This window comes from Hydra viridissima, unplaced genomic scaffold, assembly GCF_058129835.1.
Source record: "Hydra viridissima isolate aposymbiotic clone 2 unplaced genomic scaffold, HvirCarnegie_v1 scaffold_4, whole genome shotgun sequence".
NCBI classification, from domain to species: Eukaryota; Metazoa; Cnidaria; class Hydrozoa; order Anthoathecata; family Hydridae; genus Hydra; species Hydra viridissima.
Genome location: NW_028324303.1, coordinates 422,065 through 437,194, shown reverse-complemented (window position 1 = coordinate 437,194; position 15,130 = coordinate 422,065). Strand labels below are relative to the sequence as shown.

The 15,130-nt window shown below is 28.7% G+C and overlaps 2 protein-coding genes across 2 annotated transcripts in view; one reads left to right on the top strand and one right to left on the bottom strand.

The window, feature by feature from the left end:
* Positions 1-8,734: 8,734 nt before the first annotated feature.
* On the top strand, positions 8,735-10,192 carry LOC149889285 (uncharacterized). Its single transcript, XM_090084139.1, has one exon. It carries the CDS (start codon positions 8,735-8,737, stop codon positions 10,190-10,192), a length of 1,458 nt encoding a protein of 485 aa, XP_089940265.1.
* Positions 10,193-13,284: 3,092 nt separating this feature from the next.
* Positions 13,285-15,130, bottom strand: part of LOC149889283 (uncharacterized) — a 29,345-nt gene continuing 27,499 nt past the window's right edge. Inside the window, exon 8 of the transcript XR_016451993.1 lies at positions 13,285-13,559. The gene's annotated coding sequence lies outside the window, so the exon portion shown is untranslated. The remainder of the gene's footprint in view (positions 13,560-15,130) is intronic.

The following is a 15,130-nucleotide window of genomic DNA, read 5'->3' as shown; positions in this document are numbered from 1 at the left end:
TTATTTTAAAAAAAAAAAATTTTTCGTAATTTCGCACCTGGTAAAACTATGGGGTTAATTGATGAGATAGCATAGTTTTTCTGCATTTTTCACTGTACTTTAATGAAAAGGAGCAACGTCAAAGGTTTTAATTCTTTTTTTCATTAGCCATTGAAAATAGATTGATCCATTATAGTTATTTAATAATTTTTTATTATTTCCCTTTAAATATTTATAAGTTATATATATATATATATATAATTTTGCCTTTCATATTTTAGTTTGGTTTGATATTTTCGCTGGATTTTAGGATCAAGGGTGTAAATATTCTATTGTTATGTGTTATTGTTGTGATGTTTTGTGTTGATAGACTGCTTGGCTTACCTTTACGTTGGTGACTATTGTTAAAAATGAATAATAGGAAGTTTCATTATTGGAACTTTTTTTTGTTTGTTTTTTTGTTTGTTAGTATTTTTAATCCTTTTGTACTTCAAAACAGATTTTATAGTTACATTTTTGATAAATGTTTATATTAACTGCCATGTCAAAGTAGGTTACTATAAATAGGTAAATCGATTTTCAGTTTTTATGTTGTGTTTTCTTATTTTGTTGTTGTTGTAATTATGGTATCATAATTCCTTTTTTTTTTTTCTGTAAGGTTTACGATTGACGCATTTATACGATTTATGAAGGAAAACATGATTACCTTTTATTGTAAATTTTTGTCAGTTAAAATGGTATAAATATATGCAATTTTTTTTTTAAATTTTCTCTATTTTATGCCTAATAATTTGTTGTATGTAACTTAGGGGATCTTTTTTTACGGGGGGAGGGGGGTGAATATTGTAGTTTTGCGCATTTGTCAAATATCGAGTTACTTAAATTTTATAAGGTGTTTAACTAATTAATTAGCTTAGTTTGCATTTGCAACACTTTTGAAGAAAGAAAAAATTCTTATATATGTTAAATTCTTATATACATTACAAATAGAAAAAATTGTTATTCATGTAAATAATTATTTTACTTTTTTTTTTTCTGGTAAAAGGTCTTCATCGAAAACTTGATAACTCTTAATAAAACTAACTCTATTCTCCTGACCACAAATAAGACAAAAACAGGGAAGGGAGTGAAAAAATATTTAAGAGAATTAAATTTCGAGTAACAAAAGGTAAACAAAGTAGTACAAAAGTAAACAAAACTTTAAGTAGCAAATTACCGTTTACTAAAAACTATTGAAACGAAGAGGGCATATATGAAAATGGTCAGATTAGTGCCTTATATAGTAATGGTCAAACGGTCAGTTATTTTTAGTAAAGTTACTTCGTTTCGTGCATTTAACGTTTTAAAGGCAATTTCCTTCTTTATAGGAACATGTATCAACGGGATACCAAAAAATTAATAACTCTTGCATGATTTGCGTTTGCTTTTTATTAATCTTATTAAAGTTCATGTTGTAAAAAACATAGTAAGAATTTAGTCTTACTGTTTCGTCAATTTAAAGCATGATGAAGTGTTATTACTATGTGTCAGTAACTAAAAACTTATTGTTTTGAACTTAGTAATGTCAAGGAAAATGGTTCTGCCTTACACTGATATGACCTATGTCAGCTATAAATTACTCAAATAGTTTTAAATAATTAGTAAATTATTTTACCTCCGCATACTTTAAATTTTAATTTAATATATGGTTTAATTTTTTCTATTTGAAGGCGTTTTTCTGAAAAGATATTAGTTAACGTTTCGTAACTGTAATTTGTGGAAAAAGCCCCTATAAATTAAGTAACAGACCGACCATAACCCGTATTACGGGTTGCTTTTTGCTAGTAATAATAATACTTCTAATACTTCTAATAATAATAATAATAATAATAATAATAATAATAATAATAATAATAATAATAATAATAATAATAATAATAATAATAATAATAATAATAATAATAATAATAATAATAATAATAATAATAATAATAATAATAATAATAATAATACTTCTAATAATAATAATAATAATAATAATACTTCTAATAATAATAATAATAATAATAATAATAATAATAATAATAATAATAATAATAATAATAATAATAATAATAATAATAACAATAATAATAATAATAATAATAGTAATAATAATAATAATAATAATAACAATAATAATAATAATAATAATAGTAATAATAATAATAATAGCAATAATAATAACAATAATAATAATAATAATAGTAATAATAATAATAATAACAATAATAATAGTAATAATGATAATAGTAATAATAATAATAATAATAATAACAATAATAATAATAATAATAATAATAATAATAATAATAATAATAATAATAATAATAATAATAATAATAATAATAATAATAATTATTATTATTATAATAATAATAATAATAATAATAATAATAATAATAATAGTAATAATAATAATAATAATAATAATAGTAATAATATTAAAATTCTTTTTTAGCTAAATGATTATGGTAATATTTACCTAAAATATATAACCTTGAAAAGCAATTAAAAAAATTTTTTTTTTATTGTTTTAGTTAAGCACAAAACCTCCTAAAAACACAATTGTTAGGAACTAATAAACTGAGTCACAATCCAACTTATACTCTAAAAGACTTTTTTTAGCAACTGTCTGAAGCAAAAGACTCGAATTAATTACTTCTTGTTTGATTTTTAGGAATTCTCCAGTTTTTGCACATATTCCTGAAAAGTATTATTTTATTTTATTTTCATTGCGAAACTTGGGCACAAAACGCTTGCTTTAATATCACACTTTTATGGTTGGTATGGGTAAAAACAGTTCAAAATTTAATTTGAAGGCATATGTTTAAAGTAATTTTTTGTTTATTAATTATGAGTTCCAATGAAAAACTAAAATTCCGCAAGATTCCATGGTAGTTTTAGCATTTTCCCAAGAATAGGTATATATGAAAGCAGAAAAGATCAGTCGCCCGAACTTGCTCTAATTCAATGCACAACCTTTTAACAGAAGTAAAGTGTAAAATTTCTTATTAATTCATACATTTTTCACAAATTTCATACATTTCTCACACTACACAGTAAAATAAAAAAGTGCATCAAAAAATCAAAGTCGGTTTTTCAGACTGAAGCCAGATTGAAACTTATTTCGATTATTTGAAAAACCATGATAAGCTTTTTCAAAATTTCCCAAATATTGTGTACACCATTTGATGGTGTGCATAAAAATAAAAAAAATCGTACTTTCAAAAAAAACTCCCATAAGTTTAAAAATTGCGTATTAAAGTTGTCCGTCAAATGTTTGAATTTTTTTTTGCTTGATATCTAATTAAGTATTGTTTAAGAACTTATTGTGCATTGTAATATAGTTGTTGTGCAATAAAGTGATTATTGAACCTTTTTATACTTACACGATTGATCAAATGATGCATAAAATTGACTGCAAAAAAAAAAAAAAAGTTAATGACACTTTCAAGTGTTCAGTAACAAAGATTGTTGTGAACACTTGAAAGTGTTTTCTATTTTTTTTTTTTTTTTTTTTTTGCTGTCAGCTTTATGCGTCATTTAATCACAATATAATAACACAATATAATACCAAATATATAACAAAAATAAGTCAACATTTTTTGCATAAATCGAGCGAACAAAACAATTAAACTGGAAAGTAAAAAAGAAAATAGCTTATAAATACTTTTTGTCCGAGAATTATATTCTATCCCCATGCAATTCCAAAGGTGGAGTTTGTCACCAGGATCAAGAAAGAATTCAAGATCTTGTCAAATGAAGCACTAATCAATAGCTGTATACACACAGAGAAATATAATATAATGTAATATATATATATATATATATATATATATATATATATATATATATATATATATATATATATATATATATATAATTTTCTTTTTAAGTATACTTTAAAAAATGCATATATATTACATTTATATATTTACTTACATGTTTTTAGTAAACTTGTTAAACATTTTGAAACACATAAAGATGTTATTAAAACGATTGTGTGGTTTGTTGCCCAAAAATATATATCTGATTCTGAGAATATTTTAAGGCAATTTATTTTTCTCTTAATGTTGTATAAATAAAAATAACAAACACAATGACTGTGGACCTTTTTAATGACAGTGTTAAGCATTATTTATTTTAAGGCATCTAAACATAATCCATTTTTATGAAGCATTCTCTCCCTGATGATTGTATCTTTCGCAATTTGTTTTGCATGACGTTTATGTAGCATGCAAACGAGGCTAAAAGAAGAAAATGTTTCTTAAGTTTGAAATATGAATAGTCTTGATAATTATTGACTCGCTTATTAATAAGCTAGAACTTGCTTATTCATTAGCTAGAAATTTATTAGAAACGGAACCAATCTTGTAATTTCAGTGTTAAGGTATCATGATTGTTGTATCATCATCTTCCGGGCAGCCATTTTAATTGCAGAACAAAGTTATAGCGATTTAACACTTAAGGCAGATGTTGTTGAAGAGACAACTGGTGCTGCACTTTTTTCTCTAACATTCTTCTTTTCAATTATTAATATTCTCCCTCATTTAATTTTGTGTAAACTGCAGAAAGTAATCCAATACGTCCCTGCTTTTGCAGCATAAGGAACAGTCTTGCATTTTCGTCCTCTGTCAGCCATACTAGCAACAGTTCTAGTCAGATCATGTTTCTTAATGATTGAGGACGCTGCGGTAAATGGAATTCTAATTTCTTTTTGGATTGGACAGTATGATTTTCCTTGATTTTTTAAATCGAGGAAAAATAAATACGAGACTTCTTTAATGGAAAGACAAATTTGTTTTCTTGATTCAGTTTTGCTGAAAAGCTATATAGCATTTGTTTCTCGGACGAAAATGTTTTTGTTAGCTATTTTCTTTTTTACCTTCCAGTTTAATTGTTTAGTTCGCTCAATTTAGGCAAAAAATATTAACTTAGTTGTGTTATTTATTTATTATTATATTCTGTTATTACATTGTGATCAAATGATGCATAAAATTGACTGCAAAAAAAAAAAAAAAAACCAAAAAAAGAAAACATTTTCAAGTGTTCACAACACTCTTTGTTTTGATTCAGAGTATTAAAAATTGATTTAAACTCATCTTCGATGCTACAAATTGCGTTTGTTGATTAGATTCTTATGACGTTAAGCGTAGTGAATTGGAAAAAGTATAATATTTTGATAAGTTCACAAATCACTTACCTTCACTTGAAAGAGGTTTTTCAAAAAGATGGACTACACAAAAAAAAATTACATAAATAATAAACATAAAAAATAATAAATAAATAGATGTACGTAGAAATCAAAAAAACGTTTGTTTCGATTTTTTATATCAATTAATTTTACTTAGCATTATTTTCACTAAACAGAGCGCCAAAAGCTTTTGCTACGAATTATTGACAGCTTCTTGTCTATTGAGGTAAGCGGTAGACCAGCCTTCGTCTACTGCTTTATTTTTTACTCCAATTCTTGCTTACTTCTTACTCCTATTCTTTCGCATACCTGTAGGTTATTAAAAGTTTCTAAAAAAAACACAAAAATTGCTTTATCTTCTAACTTTAACAGCGTATTATTAGAACACTCGCTAATTGCGCTAATATTGCACTGGAAAATCAATAAGTTAATGCTTCACTGGAAAATGAATGAGCTAAGTTTGGAGATTCCATGTGATTTCTTATATTTCTGGTGAAAAACTCCAAAGTTAAACGCAGTGTCAAATCATTCCTTGAGCCAACCGGGCCCGGTCTTTACGACTGTTTTTGTTAGGCGGGTTTTAATCAAAGTCCTGGATTCGACTAAATAATTTTTTTACAATCAAAGGATGCAATCCGAGGAAAAATCGCTTTTGGATGAAAGGGAGTTTTTTTATTTCATCTTTTTCTGGGTTTTTTTTTTCAATACAAAGGTAACAAATGCGATGTTCTCAATGGAATAAAGCAAAGTAGATGAATTGTTTCGAAAAAAAAAAAATATTTTTCCTAATTTCGCACGTGGTAGTTACATTAATGTTTTCCAAAAATTAATGTGGTTATTTGATGAAATAGCATTGCTTTTCTGCATTTTCCACTGTAGTTTAATGAAAAGGAGCAACGTAAAAGGTTTTTATCTCTTTTTTCATTAGCAGTTGAAAATAGTTTGATTCATTTTATTTATCTAATGATTTTTTTTAATTCTAAATAAATAAATTAAATAAATTTACTTTCTTAAATAATGATAAGGTATGTAAGAGAAAAGTATGACCTAACAACAATGTTTAACTTAAGAGAGCTTTCATCAAAATTAAAGATTTTATTATGATTTTTTGGGACAAAAAAACAAAAACAAAAACAAAAGCAAAAATAACAATAAAGCTAAACGAAACAGAATGTTTAATTGTTTTCTTTAAAAAAAAAAAAAAAGTTCAAAGAAGTAATTACACTCTGAACAAATCAAATAAAACAAATGGTCACAAATCAACGTTCTTTTAAAATATTAAACACCTGATATTGTTTCCAATGGACTCTATAAAGGGAAATCAGCAGATATGTTAAAACATCATTTGTCTTAGCATATCACCATCAAATGAGAACTAGTAGGTGGATCAAATCCAGAGTTCAGCAGTTAAAATTATGCAAAGTAAAACCTATGATTCTACGCAAAATTTTTGTCTAGTCCATAAAAAGACTTAGCAAAAAAATTTAATATCAGTTTATCTTCGTTTCAAGCAAAAATTTGTATGTATATTTAATTATATATAAATATATTTTTTAGAAAAAGATTGGTGCTTAATTGAAAACTTTTGTTTGAATGTATGAATGATACAGAAAGAAATGAAAATTATAAAGTTTGGTTGTAAGTTTTCTTAGAAATTGTGTTTAACTATTGTCACAAATCTTCATGCCTGAATTTTTAAACTGGATGTAATAATTCACTTAGTAGAATTTTTGTTTGAAGACAATGGAAAGATTGACATTTCAATTTTTATAATCAAAATTAAACCCATGATAAAAATTTTTTTTGAAAATAATCACTGCAGTAGACTAGTGAAAGAAATACCTGGAAGAAATTGGAAATTTGGCATTTATGGCTTGTTGCAATGTTAGCAGTGAGAGAATAAGATTAAGAACAGAAACTGCCCAAAAGTAAATAAAAGATATAGAAGAATCAGCTTCTGAATGATTCTTTATATCTTCTAATGTTAGCAGTGAGAGAATAAGATTAAGAACAGAAACTGCCCAAAAGTAAATAAAAGATATAGAAGAATCAGCTTCTGAATGATTCTTTATATCTTCTAATTCGCCATTTATTTGTAAATGAATGGGTACTAGAAGAGAAGTAAGAAAAACTTATACTAGGAATTAAAGATTTTGTTAGTGTCAATTATATTTGGTAACTTCTCCCTTTTTCAATACAAAAGCCTTTATTTTTTACACAAAATAGAAAAATAAATTTCCAAATAAATGTTTTAAATCTGTTATTGAAAATTTAAATGTTAATAATTTTTATAAAAAAATTATTCTATTTTATTTATATATTTACTCTCTTTTTTATTTGCATATTTAAATTCTTTTTTATTAACCCTCTAATAATCTGCTGTTCATTAGAAGACTAATTAAAGTGAATTATATCTAACAGATATATAATATATATATATATATATATATATATATATATATATATACATATATATATATATATTAGGGTGGTAGTCAAAAATTAAATGTTCAGATTTTGTCTGGGACAACCTCTAGTCCTGTTCCTATTGATCTCATGAACTCAGGTGCAAAATTTCATAAAAATATTCTTTCATTAAAGGGTGCCACATGCCAATTGATAAAATCACATGTACGTGATAGAAAAGATAGCCGTGTAAATTAATGTGTTGTTGAATATTATTGAAATCTTTAAATAAATTTTTTTATCTGTAAACCCATTTTGAACACAACCAGATGTCTTTTCAATGAGGTGTACTCTTTATGTTTTTTTTGAGAATCTGACCAGTTGTTAAATTTATCAACTAATTAATGTTCTGTATATGAAAAATATTTATAAATTTCAAAATACAGATAAAAAAAACAGAAATTTTACTTCATAGCATTTTTAGAAATTTGTTACATTCAAATAGTTAAATTTTTATAGTGCTTATATATTAATTACTTAGCTGCAGCCCACTTACTTATTTTTTCTATCCCAGAATTCCTTTTAATTTGCCACCAAATCGCCATTTTGTATGTTTATCACTATCAGACTACCAAATTAATTATTTTAACTAAAATTTTTCATTTTTAACATTTTTGCAGTGGAACATCTCAATTGTGAAAAGTCAGTATACATTTAAGTTGTTATTTTGTAATATAAATTATGTAAACTACTTTGAATTTTATTTTGTATAAATTCATATATCTAAACTCAAAAAAGATACTGAATAATGGATATCACTGAATATATACTAATTGAATAAAATTTTATAACTTTTGCAATTCACATCATGCTTATTGCATAACTTTATTTGTATTTTTCTAGATTAACAAATATCAGAAAATGTCACAATCAAAACCTGCAACTAGATCTGCAACCAAAATTTACCTTCTCGGTTTCACAAATGCCTCCATTAATGGTACTAGATTACCGTCACGAAAGCAAGCATTACAGTTTTTCTTCCATCAATTGAAAATAAACAAAAAAACCGTGCGAGAAAGTTCGGACATTACTATTAAAACAGTTGCTGATTTTTGGAACAAAGCTTACGTGCCAATGACAACATTGCAACATGCAATTGCGAGGCTAGAGAAAATATACAATGAGTGGAGAAAGCTACAAAAGGCTTCAAAAAGAGGAGGAGCAACTCAGATAGCGAAAGAAACAGCCTTTGTTGCATCATTGGAAGATACGTTCGACATTTCTCATGTTGATGCCGAGAGGCTTATACAAAATCCAGAAGACAAACTTTTTCTTAAAGCTCAGCTTGGAAATGGAAGACACTCAAGTTCAATGGCACAAATAGACAGAAAATTGGCAGTCAAGTTGAAGCGTAAACATGAGAGACAAGAGGCTATAAAAGCCTTAACAGAACGAGAAGAATTGAGACATACTGTCAGCAGCGGTGAAGCTGTAGTTGAAACATTTGAATCAGATTCAGAAAAAAGTTGCAATGAGAACGTAGATTCTGACCATGACTCAGCAGTGACACCGCAGACAAAACGACCTCGTCCAAAAAATATTGTCAGTCCACAAGTTGCAGCAGCTTTAGATCGAACGAAGATCAGCGACCGAAATGCGGTTTATGCTTTGGCTTCATTCTCAGTTGCTGTTGGTCAAAACCCAAGTGAACTAGCTCTAAATCGCTGGTCAATTCGACGCAATAAAATGAAACATAGATACGAAACAATTTTGAAATTGAAGGAAAGTTTTGGTGAAAATATTAGGGATGTTCCACTCGTAGTGCATTGGGACGGCAAGTTACTCCCTGATATATCAGGAAAACATGAAAAAATAGATCGCTTGCCTATTCTTGTTTCAGGTCAAGGTGTAGAACGTCTATTGAATGTGCCTAAGCTCCCAAATGGCACTGGAGAGGCAATGGCAAATGCAGTTGTAACAGCAATCGACGACTGGAATCTTGCAGAGAATATAAAAGCCATGTCTTTTGACACTACAGCCAGTAATTCTGGGATTCGCTCTGGTGCAGCAGTTCTTATTGAACAAAAGATGAATAAAGAGCTGCTCCATCTTGCATGTCGGCACCATATTTTTGAAGTTGTTTTTGGAGATGTGTTTAACTCATTAGCTGGACCATCTACTGGACCAGACATTTTGATGTTTAAAAGGTTTCAAACAGCATGGCTATCAATCGTTCGTGACAGATATGAAGACGGTATATCAGATCCTGAAACAGCTTTAGTTTTTAACAGCAACAGAGAAATGATGAAAGAAGCTATTGATATCATTCAAAACTGCTTGCTAACAGAGAACCAGCCTTGTGATGATTATAGGGAACTTTTAGAACTGTCTTTGATCTACCTGGGTCATGTTCCTCCTCGCGGGGTTCATTTTATGGCTCCTGGGGCTATGCATCGGGCCAGATGGATGGCCATGGCTATTTATTCAATCAAAATTTTTCTCTTCAGATCCCAGTTTCGCATGACAAAGCGTGAAATAAATTTATCACGTTTCTTGAATATTTTTGTCTGCTTTGTCTATCTCAACTCATAGTTTACTGCTTCGCTGTCCATTCAAGCTCCACTGAATGATCTCATGTGCCTTAAACGACTCACACATTCAGGACAATAAATTTAAATGTTGCAAATGTAGCGATAAAGACATTGTCTCGTCATATGTGGTACCTCAGTGAGGAACTGATTGCCTTTAGTTCTTTTGATGATCGTGTTGATACAGCTACAAAATACGAGATGGTAAATGCAATGAAAACAAAAACTGGAAATGGAATTCCTGCAAAACGTGTTCAACTACGTGAAAACAACATTTCATCATCAAAGCTTGCTGATTTCATTAACTCGAACACCATGAGGTTTTTTGTTATACTGGGCATCTCAACTTCTTGGCTCGAATTGGATTCATCTTTGTGGAACGAGGACCAAGTTTTTATTGCAGCTAAGCATTTTGTAGCCGGTTTGAGCGTTGTGAATGACAGAGCAGAGAGAGGAGTTGCTCTTATCCAAGACTTTAACCAAATTCTTACAAAAGATGAAGGACAAAAGCAAGCACTTCTCCATGTTGTGTCTGAGCATCGAAAACAGTTTCCAGATGCCAAGAAATCCACTGTTGTTAAACAGGACTAAATAGTCATTTTTCCATTCAAAACAAAATGAAAAACTAAAATGATATTGAAATTATAGTTATTTTTTCATGGTTTTCAATGCTCATAACTTTGTTATTTAAAAACTTTTGAATTAAAATAGTTTATATTGAAAAAATTTTTTAAAGTGCTTACAGCCATTAGCGTCAACCTTAGTGAAACTTTCAACCCCGTGTGGCACCCCTTAATGATGAAATATCCTTCTCAAATTTTGCACATAAGTTTGTTATGCTAAAAGGAACAAAAATAGAGGTTGTCCCATCAATTTACTTTGAAAAAGTTTTTTGAGCACCACCCAAATATATATATATATATATATATATATATATATATATATATATATATATATATATATATATATATATATATATTTTAAATGACGACATCTTGTATGAGAGTTGAATAAATTTAATATATGAACTTCAATAAATACGAATTCTCTCAATACTAATTTTTTATTTTATCTAAGAAATTTTCGCTAGATTATTGATACTAGCATCTTCAGCTTTAATTACAAATATTATTAAATTAAATTACAAACAAACATTAACGGTAATGTCACTTTTTAATGGCTTCTTTAAACTTCGCTTTAGTTGGGCTTCTTTAATATTTCGTAGGTATAAAAAGTATGGCGTCCAGAATTGCGTTTTTACATATTGACCGTCATCTAAATTCATACCTCCATTTTTAGGTCCGCATTTGTTGAACTGAATTTCGATTGCCTCTCGAACTTTTCTTTCAAATTTTTTGGGTTCTACTTTTAGCGTCTTTACTTGATCCCATTTTATATTACCTGAATATTTAATTTTATGATGGCCAATTGCATATTGTTCTAATTTTTCTTCAAAAACATTTTTTTGGTGTTGTTTTGTTCTTGTTGCTATTTAAAAGAAAAAGCTGAGACTCCTTCAATTCTTAAAGATGTTGTATTAAACCTATGTGAAACGGAAATACCTGAAAACCACAGGAATCTTTAAGAACTAGGACCAAAATTTGTTCCAACTATACAAAATATACCCTAATTAGACATTATTTCAATAACAGAATCCACTGCGTTAAAACTAGAGTATTGCAACAAAATTGAGAGTTCACAAGACTTACGCAGAAACGTGTTGAGGCAACTTAAAATGCTTAAACCGCAAAAAAACAATAACTTAAATTATAAACAGAGGGAAGCATTAAAACAAATAAAAGAGGACAGAAACATTGATATATACTCTTTTGATAAAGGAGCAGGCTTTGTTAGAATAGAACACAACAAAGCCATTGACAAAATTCGTCAAGAGATTGGCAAAACAAAGATAATTAAAGAGGACCCTACCATTTCATTTGCTACTAAAATTAGAACTTACCTATCAAAATTGAATAAAAAAGGGCGATTTACCAAAAAAGAATATGAAAGTCTTTACCCAAGCGACCCAGTACCGCCACGTATGTATGGTGTAATTAAAGCGCACAAACCGGAAAAATCATACCCTATGCGATTAGTAGTTTCAACCATCGGGACACCAAGTTATGGAATATCACAATATCTAGTAAATATATTTTTACCAATCTTAGATAAAAACATAACAAAGTTAAAAAATTCGTCAACTTTTGTAAAAACAGCTAAACTTTGGAATATATCAAATGATGAAATACAAGTATCTTATGACGTTGTCAATGGTTCATTTACAATTTCAACGACTTTGACAAAAACCAATTTTCGAAATTTTACAAACCTTTAGCAAAAAAACCGTTTTTAATAGATTTGCAGAGCGAAAATCAACAAATCAAAGGCGAAGACAAACTTTCCAACGCTTTTGTTTACGATGTAAAGGATATATTAAAAAACGAAATGAACATCTTGAAAAACAACAACACGAAGGACCTGCTTCGTTGTTTTTATTGGTTAAGAACGCAAGAAAGTCTAAAAAACTTAATGTTCTTACATAAAAATGATTTAAGCAAATTACCTGTTTATTGGTTAAACGATTCAGTCAACACCTTAAAAGAAAACGAAAAATTGATCTCTCCTAAAAACGTTTGATGGAGATTTCAAGGGAGCACAAAGTAGCAGAAGAAGATCAACACCTGTTAAACTTTTTAAAATGAAAATATATTTCAAATAAGGTTTCTAATAAACTAAAAGCTTTTTGTAAACTTTATTGAATCCATTCTTTTTTACGCTTTTCGGGTCTTTTGCATACTACGGTTCGCAATGCATCAATCCTTGCATTTGAAAATTGTCGTTAATTTTGCTCCACAATCGTTCCCATTTTGTTCCGTTGTTCAAGTTGGTCCTTTTCAAATATTGGTCGTTGATCAACATTGAAATGCTATTACAAATGTTTGGTTTCTTCCAATAATCTCCCAATAAACCGTTTGCCACAATCACCTTTTCGGTGATATAATCCAATATTACAGGTTTGTCATTAAAACCAGTGCGTGAAAAAACTCAAAAGAATTATTTTTGAAATAATTCGTGACTTATTGAATCAAGGGATAGTTTTTTTTTTTCTTTTTTTTCCATCTGCGACATATAAGCCGGAATCATCATGGACTGCAAGTGAATGAATGAGTTTTTTTAAAAAGTATTTCGTCCCACGCCTTTTCTGAAATCAACAAATGGTAAAGAAAATTTGTCGAAAACATTGAAATGGTCTTTCGTCGAAGAACGATCCCCACGAGTTTCCGAGTTATAAAATGCGTCTGTTCGTTAAGCGATTTGTCCAACACTTCTTCTCCCAACATTTTCAAAAAACTTTTTTTTATATTTCGTTTCTAAGTATAAATACAAAAAAATCGTTCATTATTTAACTTGTCACTTTGCTTTTATGACATTTTAACACGTTTCGTTTTAGCAAATAATAAAATAAAACAATAATAAATTACTAAGACTGGAAAATATACAAAGAAAAATTGCAAGCTCACAGGAAAAAATGCGAAAAGAGATGGCAAAACATGCCCAAAAAGGAAAAAGAAAAAAGTCGAAGCAACAGAGCGGGAAAGTCGAAGCAACAGAGCAAAAAAAAAAAGAAAGAAACTTACTCGAGCAAATAGAAAAAGAGAAAATAAGAAAACAAAAACAATTACAACATGAAGGAAACATAACACACAAAAGAAAAGAATGCGAAGAAGGCGCACTTTGCACCCGCTAAAGTTGCATCACAGAACCTGTTTCGAATTTTCTGACTGGTCGCTATTTTTAGATTTATTGGCACTTGCTCGTTTCTAATTGGTCGAGTTCGTTTTTTTTTTTGTTTACTTTTCCCTGCAATCTGATTGGTTTATTTTTGTCTGTTCTGCAAAAAAAAAAAGCTTTTTTTTACTTAAAGGCCGTCGATTTTCGAAGGGTATAAATACTTGAGCAAATAAAAAAAATCTCTGTTCAAGAATGCCCCAGAGATAAACGGATGCGGAGACTCTACCCGAATTTTCAATATACTATATTTACATCGCGGCGAAGAACAGGTTAGCGGCCTTTTCTTTTTTTGTATTTTATTTTTTGTCCTTTTTTCAAAAATACGCGGTTTGCGACTGGGAACGCGTATTTGTTGCGCATTTTGAACGGTTTTTTGGTACTTTATGATGCGTTTTTTTACTATTATTGAATTATATATATTTTTGTGTTTTTTTCGACTTTTAAATGGTTGCTGCTTCAGGTTTTTCATTTCAGCTCAATTCTGCTAACCAAGGACTCAGTAAGTGGTTTTTCATTTTGTTAACTTTTATTTTTTGACCGGGTCTTTGCTGTTTTTTGAACGGTTTGTTTGTTGGTTTAGATCTTTTTTGCACTTAATGGTTGTTACTTGGGATATTTTTCATTTCAGCTCTGCTCTGCTTCAAAAAACTGTATGATAAAGTAAGAAAAGATCATTCTGCACCTACTTCCCATTGGTTGATTGAAGCAATGTGACCGATGACAACGAGGCTATTTGCGAGATTGTGCTTGCACAGCTGAGCAAATAGGCGATGTCATAAGTGATCTAATGACTTCAGACAACCAATAGGAAAGTGGTGCGCAATGATCTTTTCTTACTCTGTATACACATCACCACTTGACAATGTTAGAATTCAAAGGAAAATAGGGTGTCAAAAAAGTAAATGCAAAGTATAAATAAACAACATTCCAATCATTTTACAGAACATTCATGCATATCCACATCCATACAAAAAATCGAAACCCAAAACACTTTGCAAAAACCTTATCAAAAGAAAATCACTAAAGAATACATTTTGGAAAAAAAACAATAGAAGTTAGAAATAAGACATGTACCAGAAAAAATCCGCACGAACATTACAAAGGATATTTATTTAACTTTTGTATTTCAATATTGAATGTTATATATATT